Below are 13,733 nucleotides of genomic sequence, written 5' to 3'. Positions count from 1 at the left end.
TCCTGATCCCACCGAACATTGTGTACATATACCAAAAGATTTGCAAATGGCGATTTTATGTTGAGCTCAAAAATGAAATCAACAACACAAACAAATTTTTGTTAGTCGCTTGATCCTTGCCTGCATACACTATATTATCAGTTAAATTCGAAAGATATAACATTTTACACATAATCTTTCTGGGTAATAGGGTCCTAAGTTTTTCTACTAGGTTAGGTGGAAGGGGTGGAAACACTGATGCAAAAAAAAAACTAATAAATAAAAATTTATCTTTGCTTTAAAGTGACTGTACCACCAGGCCCAGGCTAAAGCACTAGAGGCGGGCCGACCCACCCTTAGTGGGCAGAAACTCCAGCCCCTCCATTAGAATCAATGGAACCCTATCATAGAGGGGCTAGGGTTTTCTCCCACTAAGGGTGGGTCGGCCCGCCTCCAGTCCTTCAGCCTGGGCCTGATGGTACAGTCACTTTAAGTCTCAAAATAAAAAAAAAGTATACTGACCAGCACCGATCGCCCACCACTGGCATTTTCCAATGGTGCCAAGTCTCAAAATGATGCAAAGGAAGAGTGACATTGTTTATTGTAACGAATTGGGTTGCTGCTTTCAATCTCCAAAGTGCTTCTAAAAATTCAGAAGTGGAATCTGAAGATACAATTGTAGGGATATTCCAGCCCTGGGCTTAAAGAGAAACTGGCAGCAGGTTGGAAGAATCTAACCTGCTGTTAACTCCCTGTGACGCATTGTGGATGGAGGTACGTATGTTTCTTACCTTCATCCTCAGTGCCATTTCCGTGATACATCAGCAGTTCAATCCATATGCTAACTAGGCATTTTGGTGTACTGGGGGCAGGCCCCTGGCCCTACTTTTCTAATGAATATCAGCAGAACAGGCTGTCCAGGGCCAATCGGTGCAGTGGGGCCAGTAGCCCCATCCCTAGTGCACCAAAACGCCTAATTAGCATTTGGATTAAACTCCTAATATCACAGAGACAGCACCAATGATGAAGGCAAGAAACTCACCTTCGTCCTCAGTGCCTCGTGTGCTATAGGAAGATATCGGCAGGTTAGATTCTTCCCTTTAAAGTTAGTAGTGTGCAGGTCTCTTACAAGATCGGACCCACACTTACCTAGCCCCGGTAGTGTAAAAATGAATATGCTGCTGGGGTAAGGGGGGAAAAGAAAACCCAAAAACCTACCTACTTCCCCCACACTTCTCGTTCAGCTGTGTCCAGTCCCCCAATCGTCATCCTGCTTCAAAGACAAGCGTTCAGAAGCATAACATTCCCGGCTCAACTATTTACTGGTAGAGATGATCGAACATCGGAAAATCTTAGGTTCTATAGAACTGGAACCTTGTCAAACCTTCCGCATTTGATTCCCGATGACTTCCCGGTCCGTGGGGAAGGAGGAGACAGCCTCCTTCATAGGTAATAGGCTGAATCCTGGAATTCCAGGAGGTACTTGGGCTGTCTCCTCCTTCCCCGCGGAACGGGAAGGCATCGGGAATCAAATGCAGAAGGTTTGACATGGTTGGAGTTCTATAGAACCTAAGATTTTCCGATGTTCGATCACCTCTATTCACTGCACTGCCACTGCAGTGTCCTGTCTCGGCCAGTAGTTGGCTTGTCTACTGGTGCTCATCTCACAAAGATACACTAAGATGAGAGAAGATCAGAGGACTGGATGAAGACCAGCAGGAGCTGTGGGGAACTGGGGCTAGCCAAGTATGCCCCCCCACAAATGTAAAAAACGCAGGCAGATGGGGGGTTGCGATAAAATAATCAACCTAAACTCATCTGTCCATGTGCCTCCATTGCGCCGTTCCCGTGTTCCACTGACCACCCTCAGAATAAATTTTACACTGGAAACATCAGCTGCAACGTCATGGACTGGCTGAGCCATTGCCTGCTCAGTCAGTCAGTGACTGAGGTGGTGTCCTGCCCTAGCCACCGATTGGCTGACCAACCAATCATTCAGCTGGAATCGCTGCAGGTCACTGGCAGCTGTCAATGGGAAGCGGGAGAGGCGCTACACTGCATGAGGATAGGTTAGTATAATTTGTGGTGGTAGTGTTAGGTTTACAGGGTATGGTCACGTGCTATAACATTACTAGACATCCAGCACAGAATTTACTACCATATAGGAGATCATAGATGTTACAACACAATCTAGGTGGCAAAACAGGTAGTAAATACATTGCTGATTACAGGAATTTTAATATTCTGAAACATCTAGAAAATAATGTTTTCAAAATCAGTAGAAATATTTCCTCTTCTACAGGTAAAAAGACAATGATAGGTATAGTCGTAGTCACATATACAGGTGATCACAGTAGTCACTTTACATAATGCCAGTCAAATCCTCATTAAAATGTCCCATGAGCATCAAACTGCATAAAGTTGACAATATTAAAATATATTGTCATTTATATTTCCTCAGCACAAGGAGGACATGACCTCTTGTAGTGTATAAAAAATGAAAAAGTATAAAAATGTACGGTCCTAACAAACGACCAATCACAATTCAGTTAAAATCTTGAATTCTCTTCAAAAAATTTTAGTTGGCGAACTTTCAGGTTGTAGTTGCTGTACTTCTCTCCAAGGAGCTCCTGTAGATGCAGCTGGAAAACAAAAAAAAAAAAAGTATAAAGTGTATATATATATATATATATATATATATATATATATATATATATATATATATATGTGTATAAGTGTACTGTATGTATATACAGTATATACGGAAATAAACAGACACAAAGCAAGTCATTTATACATTCAAAGGAAAACTTAACATGTTAGAAGAATTTAACCTGCTGTTATGTTTCCATAGGGCCAAGAGTGCTGAGGAAGAAGGTAATTTCCTTATCTTCATCCTCTGCGCCATTTTAGGCTATGTTCACACAACGTATCAGACCGGCCGTTCCGTGACCCCGGCCGGATGATCCGTCTGGCCGCAGAAAACTGACATGTCAGTTATTTGCAGGGCCGCACGGGATCCCGGCTGGAGCGTATACAATGTGTATACGCTCCGGCCGGGATCCCATTGAAACTAAGGCATTGTTCCACCCATCGGCAACAACGGTCGTAGTTTTATGTAGTTTGAACATTGCCTTAAAGGGGAAGTATCAGCAGGTTAGACAAATCTAACCTGCTGATAGCGCCCGGGATGCTGAGGAGGAAGGTATGTGTCTTACCTTCCTCCTTGACGCTGGTCCTGCGCTGTAGGTGCTCCTAACAATGCTCCCTGTCGAAGATTACGTTAATTAACAGTCATGGGCCCTATAAGGGGGTATCAGCAGGTTAGATTCATCTAACCTGCTGAGAGTTCCCCTTTAATGAAATCCTCAGTTTTATAAATATGTTACTTAGGAGGTTTGGTGCGCTGGGGGTGGTATTACAGCCCTTGGTGCATTGATCTGCCCATCTCTCTTTTTGAATATTCATCCAGCACTCTGATGTGAAGAGCAGCCCGAGTGATGTCACTACAAAGTGCAAACTACTGACATAAAGAGGGAGCGGGTGAGCAGATTGGTGCACCAAGAGCTGTAATACAAACTCTGCTCTGTCTAGCCCTTCTAAAATCTAATGAGTTTCTACTGCCAATTCCGTCTAGTTGTGGGGTTCCCTGGGTCAGTAATATGGCGCCCAGCTTGTAAGAAAACTACAGTCTCAGTGTCTCCTATATTATGAGAACGTAACAGAAGGTCAGATCTTCTAAAATGCTGTTAATTTCCCTATAAAGCATGCCTGTCAATGAAAATCATTTCTTACATGTCAATTGTTTTTATAGGTCTGGGTTTGAGAGGACAAGATGGAAAAAGCATGCTGCCATGCACCTCTCTCCAAACTTGTTCTCATGACAGTTCAGGGCCTGAACACTGCAAAAAGTTACTGTATTTGCCGGCAAATTCCGCTATCAGCCCAAAGAATTGACATGTCAATTCTTTAGGCGAACAGTAGAATTTGCCAGCAAAATTCATTGAGTCTTTGGGACGGGTGGAACTTTAAGCGGAGGCCACATGGCAGAATCCGCTTGAAGTCTCTGTGCGTATTCCGTAGTGGGAACATACCCACAAGAATTCAATCAATCAGCTGAGAATGTAACAGAGAAGAAGATGGCAAAGGGGCTTGGATAACACCTAATAGTAAAGGCTGCCCATGATGAGGCATGAACATGTGCAAAATAATTTTTTCCCCCCACTGGATTCATACATACATTTATCTCTGAAGCCAACTTGATCTATAAATTTGAGTTTTCATGGCCCTATACAGTTGAAGACAATCTAACAATATATAATATATTCTCTGAACATATCAATGCAATTCAGTAATATATCATGTAACCCTTTAGGCTATGGTCACACATAGTATTTCTTAACCAAAACCAGGAGTGGAATTGACAGGACAAAACTATAATGGAAAGATTTGCACAGTTTCTGTGTTTTTAAACCACTCCTGATTTTGGAAAAAAAAAAGACTGACCGAAATACTATGTGTGAACATAGCCTTAAAATGTACATGCAGTATTGGTCTCCAGCCCATAGTGCCCACTGGGCAATGAGATGCTAGTCTTAATAGTTTTTATCTTGTCAATGGGGACAATCCTGAATGAGGATTTGCCTTGTTACTTTTGTACATAGCGATAGCACCACTTACCTCCCTCAGCTTATCATCCTCTTCTTCCATGATGTTGTACACTTCCTCCAGGACTTTAACCCCCAGTCCCTGTAGAACATCAGTCCTCAAAGCTTCAACCATTCTGCGGAATTTTTCTGGGGCCGTTAAATTATCTGAGCAAAAAATATAGCACTGTCTTTATTATACTGAGATACTGATGGCATGATAGAATAGTCTGCTTTATACCAAAGTACCAGAAGTCATTTCATTTATGTAAAGGAGGGAATATCAAGGCACCACTTGTCCTCTACATATAAACACAAGTAACCACATTTTTACAGCAGTCTAGGTGTACGTTAAAAGTAACCCTTTAAAGTGACACTTTTTGCATTATGACTTCTCTACACAGGTGTAAAGGGTAAATTTTGCAGTTTTCATACCTTATTTTATCCTTATCCTTATTTTTACCTTATATCAGTTAAAAGTGATTGTTTATCATCTGCGGATTGTGTCACCTGGGCGGGGCTTCTCGCCCGAACCACCACTTAGCACCACCCACAATGGCGCCATACACCCTGCCCCTCTGTGGCATCATAGCCATCTAGGTCCCACCCCCTCGATGGCCATTGAAAGAGGCTGGCCTAAAGGTCTAGGCCCTACCCCCTCTAGGTCGGGCCATACCAATGGCCGCCAAGGAGGCGGGGCCTATGTGTCGATTATGTCACAGAGGGACAGGGCCTACGGTGACTATGTGGGTGGGACTAAGTGCTGCTGCGGCCGTGAAGCCCCGTCCAGGTAGCACAATCCTCAGATAATAAAAGATCTCTTTTTACTGGAACAAGCACCATGATGCATGATATAAAAAGTCATAATGCAAAAAGGGGGTGACTCACTTTAAGGCTAACATGCATATTAGAGGAAAGAGGGGGTGACCGTTTAATTAATCCGTTCTTTAAATTGACACTGACTGCAAAAAAGCAGTGTGAACCCAAACTTAAAAAAGTGGCCGCCACCGATCCGAATAAAGTGCCCACCTGGAGCCAAGTCTTGAAGGCAGACATCTTCCTGCTCCTCAGATATTCTTCCATGTAACTTTAATGTATCTCTGTATCTTTTATTGAGCCTAAACTCTTTGCAGACAGCTGGAGGCATCGGATTATCATCTTTCTCCATGTGTAACGTCTGTGTCATTAGATCAACAAGATCGTTCATTTCCCCAGAATCTGAGTTTTTCCTGGAGGGAAAAACAATCCACAGCTCAAAGACAGTCTGCTTATTATACAATAATATCAGTGTAACTAATGGTGCGTTTACACAGGCAGATTTATCAGACAGATCTTTAAAGCCAAAACCAGGAACAGACTATAAACAGGCAACAGGTCATAAAGGAAAGACTGAGATTTCTCCTCTTTTCAAATCCATTCCTGGCTTTGGCTTCCAAAATCTGTCAGATAAATCTGCCTGTGTAAATGCACCATAAGACACACCAGATCAATATAATAATCCCTTTTGAACTGGTTGGGGTCCCAGTGGTGGTGTCCTCACTGGTAATCCTAAATTAACTGTGCCTGAAAACCCCTTTAAAAAGGAACCAGTCCGCACATTGGTTTTTATAATATAGTGTCAGTGGTTTAATACCAGAACCCGATTTTAATCATTATGGCATTTTACAGAAGTCACAGTTTGTTAATAGGGAGAGACCTGTCGGTCATACAGAGTTGGTGTTAAAGGGATTGTCTAACAACAGACAGTTATGGAGATGCTAAGTTATGTGCAGCAGTTACCTCTCTTTACTGTCCCCTTCAGACTTGTCAGTGGAATTAGTGGAGGAGCTCAGATCATCCTCAGCATCAGCCCCATGCATAGAATGTCGTCCTTTCTTTATTAAGAGAAAATGATTTAGTTAGTATTTCTAGCAAGAGATGGATGAGAAATAAGACATCGGCCTAACTTTTTTTTTAAATTAAAAAAAAAAAACTACAATATTTCACTCTTTTTCAGGCCTTGGGGACCATGTGATTTTTTTCTTCTCTTTTTGCATCATTATGTTCTGGGAGCCAGAATTTTTTGTTTTCTTCATTAAATGGGCTGTCCGGGCAGGAAGGGTTTTTCAATATGTGGCCTGGACTGCAGGCATACTTACCAAGCCCGATCCCCGAACCTCTGGTCCATGCTGCAGTCCTTTCCTTACCAGTTCCAGTGATATGCTGTGTGGATAGGAACTTCCCGCTCAGCACAGTGATTGGCTGAGCAGGTGATTCCTTCCCTGCCCTCTCTATTTTCACTTCAGAGTGGACAACATAGCTGCAAGACACCATGTTCTTTGTTGTATATTTTTGAAGCATCATGTGTATTGATAAAACAGTATTACATGTTTTGGGAATGGAAACAAACAGCAATTCCAATTTTGTTTACTTTATTCTGCAGGTTAGGCTGGGTTCACACTACAATTTTTGCAAACTGTTTTTTTTCCCATCTGTTTTATGCAAAAAATGGATGGAAAAAAAAAACGGATGCATTTGTGTGCATCCGTTTTGATCTGTTTTTCCACTGACTTCCATTATAAAAGAAGTATCAAAAAACGGATCAAAACACATCCTTTTTTTTTAACATACATTAAAACGTGGTCATGGTCACGTGGCCATATTTTTTTTTAGCGCTGGATAACCCCTTTAAATGGACTGCAAAAACCCAGTGTGGCCCTAGCCTTAATAAGATTATGCTAGGTTCACATAACATTTTGTCGCAGTCCATTTAAAGGGATTATCCAGCACTACAAAAACATGGCCACTTTCTTCCAGAGACAACAACACTCTCCAGTTCAGGTCTGGTTTGCAACAAAGCTCCATTCACTTAAATGGAACTAAGTTGCAAAGCCTGCACTTAAACTGGAGACAGGAGTGGTGCTGTCTCTGAAAGAAAGTGGCCATGTTTTTGTAGCGCTGGATAAAGCCCTTTAACATAGCCGTTTTATAGGGGTAAAACAGATGCAATTGAGTGCATCTGTTTGGATCTGTTTTTCCATTGACTTACATGTTTTCTGTATGTTAAGGGTAGCTTCACACACACCATATCTCAGTGAATTTTCTGCTGCAGAGCAGCAGATTTGATGTAAATAACTGAACACAGCATCAAATCTGCACCATCAAACCTGCTGCAGATCTGCTGCGCATCGGTCGTGTGTGTTAGCACCCTAAAAGTAACTATTTAACAATGGATCCGTTAAACACAATACAAAAGCAGTGTGAACCCAGCCTTAGAGTGTTACCAATAAGATATAGTATTTGCTTTGTGAGAACTAGCTTTTAGTTAAGTTTTAGTTCTTATCAGTACCATTTGAGTTACATATATTTAAAGGGGTTGTCCGGCGATAAAAAAATATTCACAGAATAACACACATTACAAAGTTATACAACTTTGTAATGTATGTTATGTCTGTGAATGGCCCCCTTCCCCGTGTCCCACCACCCCCACCCGTGTACCCGGAAGTGTGGTGCGCTATACATTACCTGTCGCGTGCCGACCACGGTCTCCGATCGTCAGCAGTGACGTCTTCTTCGGGAGCTTGGCGGATCTTCCCGAGTGCCGGCCGCCCTCTGCAGCGTCATCCGAAGCTCAGCCGCGATTGGCTGAGCATAACTGTGCTCAGCCAATCGCGGCTGAGCAGCTGATGACGAGGCCGCGTCATCAGCCGCTCAGCCGCGATTGGCTGAGCACAGTTATGCTCAGCCAATCGCGGCTGAGCTTCGGATGACGCTGCAGAGGGTGGCCGGCACTCGGGAAGATCCGCCAAGCTCCCGAAGAAGACGTCACTGCTAACGATCGGAGACCGTGGACGACACGACATGCGGTGAGTATAATGCACCACACTTCCGGGTCTAGCGTGGGTGGGGGGAAACACGGGGAAGGGGGCCATTCACAGACATAACATACATTACAAAGTTGTATAACTTTGTAATGTGTGTTATTCTGTGAATAATTTTTTATCGCCGGACAACCCCTTTAACCTTTGACCACTCTTTGCTCCTCTTAGGCCCCGTTCCCACTAAGCAAAACTAGCGGAATGCTGTTAGCCTCCCGCTTATAATGGGAGTCTATGGGAGGCGCGCGCTCCTGCTTTGTCCGCGCTGAAGAATGAACATGTTCATTCTTCAGCGCGGACAAAGCAGGAGCGCGCGCCTCCCATAGCCTCCCGCTCATAATGGGAGTCTAACGACATTCCGCAGCGGACAATTCCGCCGCGGAATTCCGCTAGTTTTGCTCAGTGGGAACGGGGCCTTATTGTTTCACTACAGTTTGCTACTGTTTTACAGTATACAACCCCTGGCCTATTAGCACATATGGCCAGCTAATAGGCCAGGGGGAGCTTCCTCTGCTCAGTAACCCCTAAAATTCTATTAGCAGGCCATGAGTCTCCTTAACTAAACCAGCTGATTGATAGGAGCAGGACCCGGGGTAGTCAGTAATTTGTCTCAGTGGCCACATTTTTAAGTGGGTAACCTTTAACCCCTTCACGACCGAAGGTAATTGATGCACGGATGTCAGGGTTGTAAATTTTTTGGCACCATGATGTAGGGCTGGACGATATGGCAAAAAAAATAAAATCTCGATTTTTAATTTTTTTGACGATTCTGGATTTAAATCTCGATTTTTTTTTTTGCTAAATAAACTGAAAATTTTTCTCACAGCATTAGATACTATTTTAATGACGTTTGAGCCAACAACTTTATTGCTTCCTAGTGTAACAGTGCTCCCCCTATGACTAGGGCAGGCTGGGGGTGACTGGGGGAACATAGGGGGACTGGGGGTGACAGCGGGTGACTGGGGGTGACTGTGGGAGCTAAGGGGGACTGGGGAGCTGGGGGTGACTGAGGTTGACAGGGGGTGACTGAGGTTGACAGGGGGGGGACTGGGGGTGACAGAGGGGGAATGGGGCAGGAGTGCACATTGCCCTCCTCCTCTCACCCCGGCAAACAGGTTCCCCTCTTGGCCACACATGCAGGTCCCCGGTCTCGGGAGCGGGACGCTGTGTGTAAGGGGCACACCGCCCCTCTCCAGACTGTTCAGCTGGCCGCCCGACACTGTACCACACCGCCCCTCTCTGGCCTGCCGCCCCACGCTGTACCGCGCTGTCCGCCCTGCCCGCAATGATTTTTTGTGAAAATCGAATTTATGATTTTCACAAAATATAAAATAAATTCTAAAATTCTGGGCGAATTAATCAAATTAATTTGATTAATTGCCCAACCCTACTACTGGTGTAAAAGAAAATTTTTGATATGTAATTTAAAACAATCCTCAATCCTGTTTTTTTATTTCTTCCCTCTTTTTGTTTACACTGTTCACCCTGTGGGAACAATATCGTTATATTTTTATAGCTCACACAATTCCGCACACTACAAAATGCCAATATCTCTGCACACCCAATGAATAGTGGTGTCGGTTGAAAGTAATATTACGGAATAAAGAATATCAACCGCACACAATACATAATTTTGCCATCAATTTTATGTGTTTATTATTTATGCGTTTTAGGTTTAACAGTTATCAATGCGGAAATGTATATAGTGCGCCCCTGCTGGACACTCCATTGGAATTACACCCCCGGTTTGTGACGTCATCTTTTTTTAAAGAATCTGAGGTCTCCCTGATCTACTAAATTAAGGGAAATAGCCCTATATGTGCATTTCCCATAATTAATGTACATTAGAAAATTGTCTAACTTTCCGTAAATAATAACATATAAAAAAATAGTTTTGGCCGGAGTTGTCCTTTAAGGGGTCTCCTGGCACATTAGGCAGGGCTGGTTACAATAAAATAGTGACCCACAAACAAAACCCCTTCAAATTCAGGAATGTTTATATACGTTCCTACTGCACAGGGTATCAGCATTAGGAAAGTATATAGCTGTATGTTTGACGGGAAGGGGTTAAAGGGGTAGTGCGGCGCTGAGAAATTATTCACAGAATAACACACACATTACAAAGTTATACAACTTTGTAATGTATGTTATGTCTGTGAATCGCCCCCTTCCCGTGTCCCCCCACCCCCGTAAGTGTGGTGCACTATACATACCTGATCCGTGTCGACCGACCCAGTCTGCCATCTTCTTCAAAGACGTCATCTTCGGGAGGCCGGCCGACCCGCTCCTGTCAGCCCCCCTCTGCCGCGTCATAACTGTGCTCAGCCGCGATTGGCTGAGCACAGTTATGCTCAGCCAATCGCGGCTGAGCAGCTGATGACGCTGCAGAGGGGGGGGGGCGGCATGCGGGACGGCTGCAGCGAGTCGGCCGGCCTCCCGAAGATTGCATTGACAGAAGACTGTGGTCGACACGCGTCAGGTATGTATATCGCACCACACTTCCGGGTACACGTGCGGGGGTGGGGGGACACGGGAAGAGGGCGATTCACAGACATAACATACATTACAAAGTTGTATAAACTTTGTAATGTGTGTTATTCTATGAATAATTGCTGAGCGCCGCACTACCCCTTTAAGTAGCATTCACAATCAATTAATGATATAGGGTATTCATTGTCAACCTGTAATTTTCTTATGTTTTTCCCTTTTTAACAACATTTAAAAACAGCTGAATTCACCTCATGTATGCTTGACAATGACTGACAGGCAGGATTTATTGCTTGCCCTCTGTCACCAGCTTCAGCAGGGCCTATTTTAATGGCTGACGGTGCTTGATAGAGAGAAACACACAAAGAAACAAATAGTACATTTTACTATGACATTATTGTATTGCTCTCATTTAACAGTTAGGAGTTTATTAAATACATTTTTACCAGTAGTCTTAAAGGAGAAGTCCCACAAAAGTTAAAAATCTCAGGCACACAGGGGTGAAGCATACATTATAAAGCATACTTACCTGTCCCTGTGCCCCGTCACGCCACTATTACTATTAGCCGCCGGATGTCATTCTCGGCCAGCAGTCAGGTATAACATGTACCTGGGTCCTCCAGCTGTAACGTCACAGCCTGACTGAGGGGTTAAATACTCAGCCAGTCAGTGACTGCAGAGGTGTCCCGCCCCAGTCAGTAAGCTGGATGAGTAAGCAATTCATCACTGGCATATGTGATTTTGCATCTGGAGGAGCTGCAGGACACCAGCAGCTGGTAGGAATCTGTAATTCAGTGCTGCAGGGGCATGAGGACAGGCAAGTATGCTTCCTGCAGTTCCCGCCCACAATCTTGCCCTTTCTCCTGTGCATAGCACTAAACCCACCTTGTAGACAAATAGCCACCGGCACTGCTGTACCTAGGCTTCCACACTCTCGGATCCCACAGACGAACAGAGACAGGTTAGTGCTCACTACGAATTTAGATGCATAGAAACTTAACAAGTTCGTAACAAGAAAGATGAGGGCACTCACCACTTATGTGATCTTTTTATTTCAATTCATCTCTTTGCGTGCGTGAATAGTATAGGGCATGCTGGGCTTAGCGAGGACGCCAGACACCCACCGGATCAGGTAACAGCTGTTTCACGCGCATGCGCGCTTCTACAGAAGTGGTGAGTGCCCTCATCTTTCTTCTTACAAACTAAACCCCACCACTACCTGTGTGTTCTGTCTTGGTTTCTTTGTTACTAGAGATGGACTAGTCACGACTCTCTGCCTGTCAGCGCACAGTGCAGGGATGAGGATGAATGACAGTCAGAGGCCAATAACGGGTCTCTCTAACTGTCAATTATTCCTGTACTGTGCGCTGACAGGCTGAGAGCCATGACTAGTCACAGACGGCTTGCCGCCCAGATGACTGGTTACCCCCGCAGACACATCTGGTAGCCTCAGGGAGCTGCACAGTAGCTCTATCCTATGCTGCTGGGACAATATCAGCACAATCATGGCGATTGGTTCCTTTTAAATAGCCAGGAGCAGTGGCATTCAAGTCAATACCTGGTAATAACCTAGCTTCATGTAACTATTGATGAGGTTACTGTTCTATACTGATCCCAGTTTGGTCCTATATACCAGCCCAGATGAAAAACACAAATGAAATAATCCACTGTAACACTGAATAACAATGACATATATTTACATATCCTACCAGATAGAGAGACTTCTTCTTGAGACTGCTTTAGTCGGCGTCTTTCTCTTGCTGATAAAGGTCGCTGATCCTATATAAAGGTAAACAGAAACACCGTTCATTGGCATGCATAGGCAAACAATTTCATGGCCTTGCAGTAAAATCCTGTAGAAAATCGATATTACATGCAAGGATAAGCGTCTGGTCATTCTAATACAGGGAAACAGACAGCCTGCACCTGTATTTTGTACCTGAGATAGTAGACTGCTACATCTAGGTCCGCCACCGGACTCTGCAGAAGTGCTCTTCCTTTCAGGACTGCTGAGGGATTTAGGAGCAGAGCGATGTATGGCAGGAGGAGAAGGAAGAGGTCTTGCACAAACCGCAGGAAGCTAGAAACACAATGATATCCAGTCATTATTTATTTATTTATTTATTTATTTATTTATTTATATGTGGCTGAGGTAAAAAAAAATAAAAAATAAAAAAGAACCAATACTCACCAGCCTAAACTCCTCCACAGGTCCTCTTGGCTATTTCCAGGTTGCTGATGATGTTCCATCCCTGCAGGGACTACCCCATTCAGCCAATCACTGATTGAGAGAGGATACTGATGTGGCTAGTAATTGGCTGAGCAGGGGAGTCCCTGCAGGGATCAGCAGCATCCTGGAAACAGCCAAGAGCACCAGGGATTGTAAGGACTGGAGTGGCAGCTGTAGAGAATAGGGGCAGGCAGTTATCTTTTTTTTTACACAATATTCACCTCAGAGTGTGAAGATATATTTTCTCTCATCTTCTGTCTTCGATGTCTGGATAAAGATGGCTCAGATACAGAATTATGGGGTTGTATTTCAGTTTTTGCTACTACTCCATCCTGTAAAAAAAAAAGTATAAATATATAATATAATATTATAAATTATGTTATTGAAGGTTTGGTTAAACAAAATACAACATTAGGGGGGAGATTTATCAAACTTGTGTAAAGTTTCTTAAATTGTCTTAGTTGCCCCTAGCAACCAACCAGATTCCACCTCTCATTTTTCAAAGAATCTGCGAGGAATGAAAAGTGGAATCTG

The 13,733-nt window shown here is 43.8% G+C and overlaps 1 protein-coding gene across 4 annotated transcripts in view; it reads right to left on the bottom strand.

Moving 5' to 3' along the window:
- Positions 1-1,421: 1,421 nt before the first annotated feature.
- NEK4 (NIMA related kinase 4) overlaps positions 1,422-13,733 on the bottom strand; it is a 33,820-nt gene continuing 21,508 nt past the window's right edge. For 3 of the 4 annotated variants that reach the window (XM_069967129.1, XM_069967128.1, XM_069967130.1), the window contains 8 exons: positions 13,421-13,531; positions 12,909-13,049; positions 12,679-12,748; positions 11,221-11,312; positions 6,405-6,499; positions 5,655-5,854; positions 4,660-4,793; positions 1,422-2,621 (listed from right to left, as the gene is read on the bottom strand). In XM_069967129.1, the coding sequence (XP_069823230.1) occupies positions 2,529-2,621; positions 4,660-4,793; positions 5,655-5,854; positions 6,405-6,499; positions 11,221-11,312; positions 12,679-12,748; positions 12,909-13,049; positions 13,421-13,531 (936 nt within the window). In that variant the 3' untranslated portion in view covers positions 1,422-2,528. Of the gene's footprint in view, positions 2,622-4,659; positions 4,794-5,654; positions 5,855-6,404; positions 6,500-11,220; positions 11,313-12,678; positions 12,749-12,908; positions 13,050-13,420; positions 13,532-13,733 lie in introns of those variants that run through there. The other variant, XM_069967131.1, reaches the window with a different exon arrangement.

Source organism: Dendropsophus ebraccatus, chromosome 4, assembly GCF_027789765.1.
Source record: "Dendropsophus ebraccatus isolate aDenEbr1 chromosome 4, aDenEbr1.pat, whole genome shotgun sequence".
NCBI classification, from domain to species: domain Eukaryota; kingdom Metazoa; phylum Chordata; class Amphibia; order Anura; family Hylidae; genus Dendropsophus; species Dendropsophus ebraccatus.
This window is presented reverse-complemented; position numbering and strand designations above follow the sequence as displayed.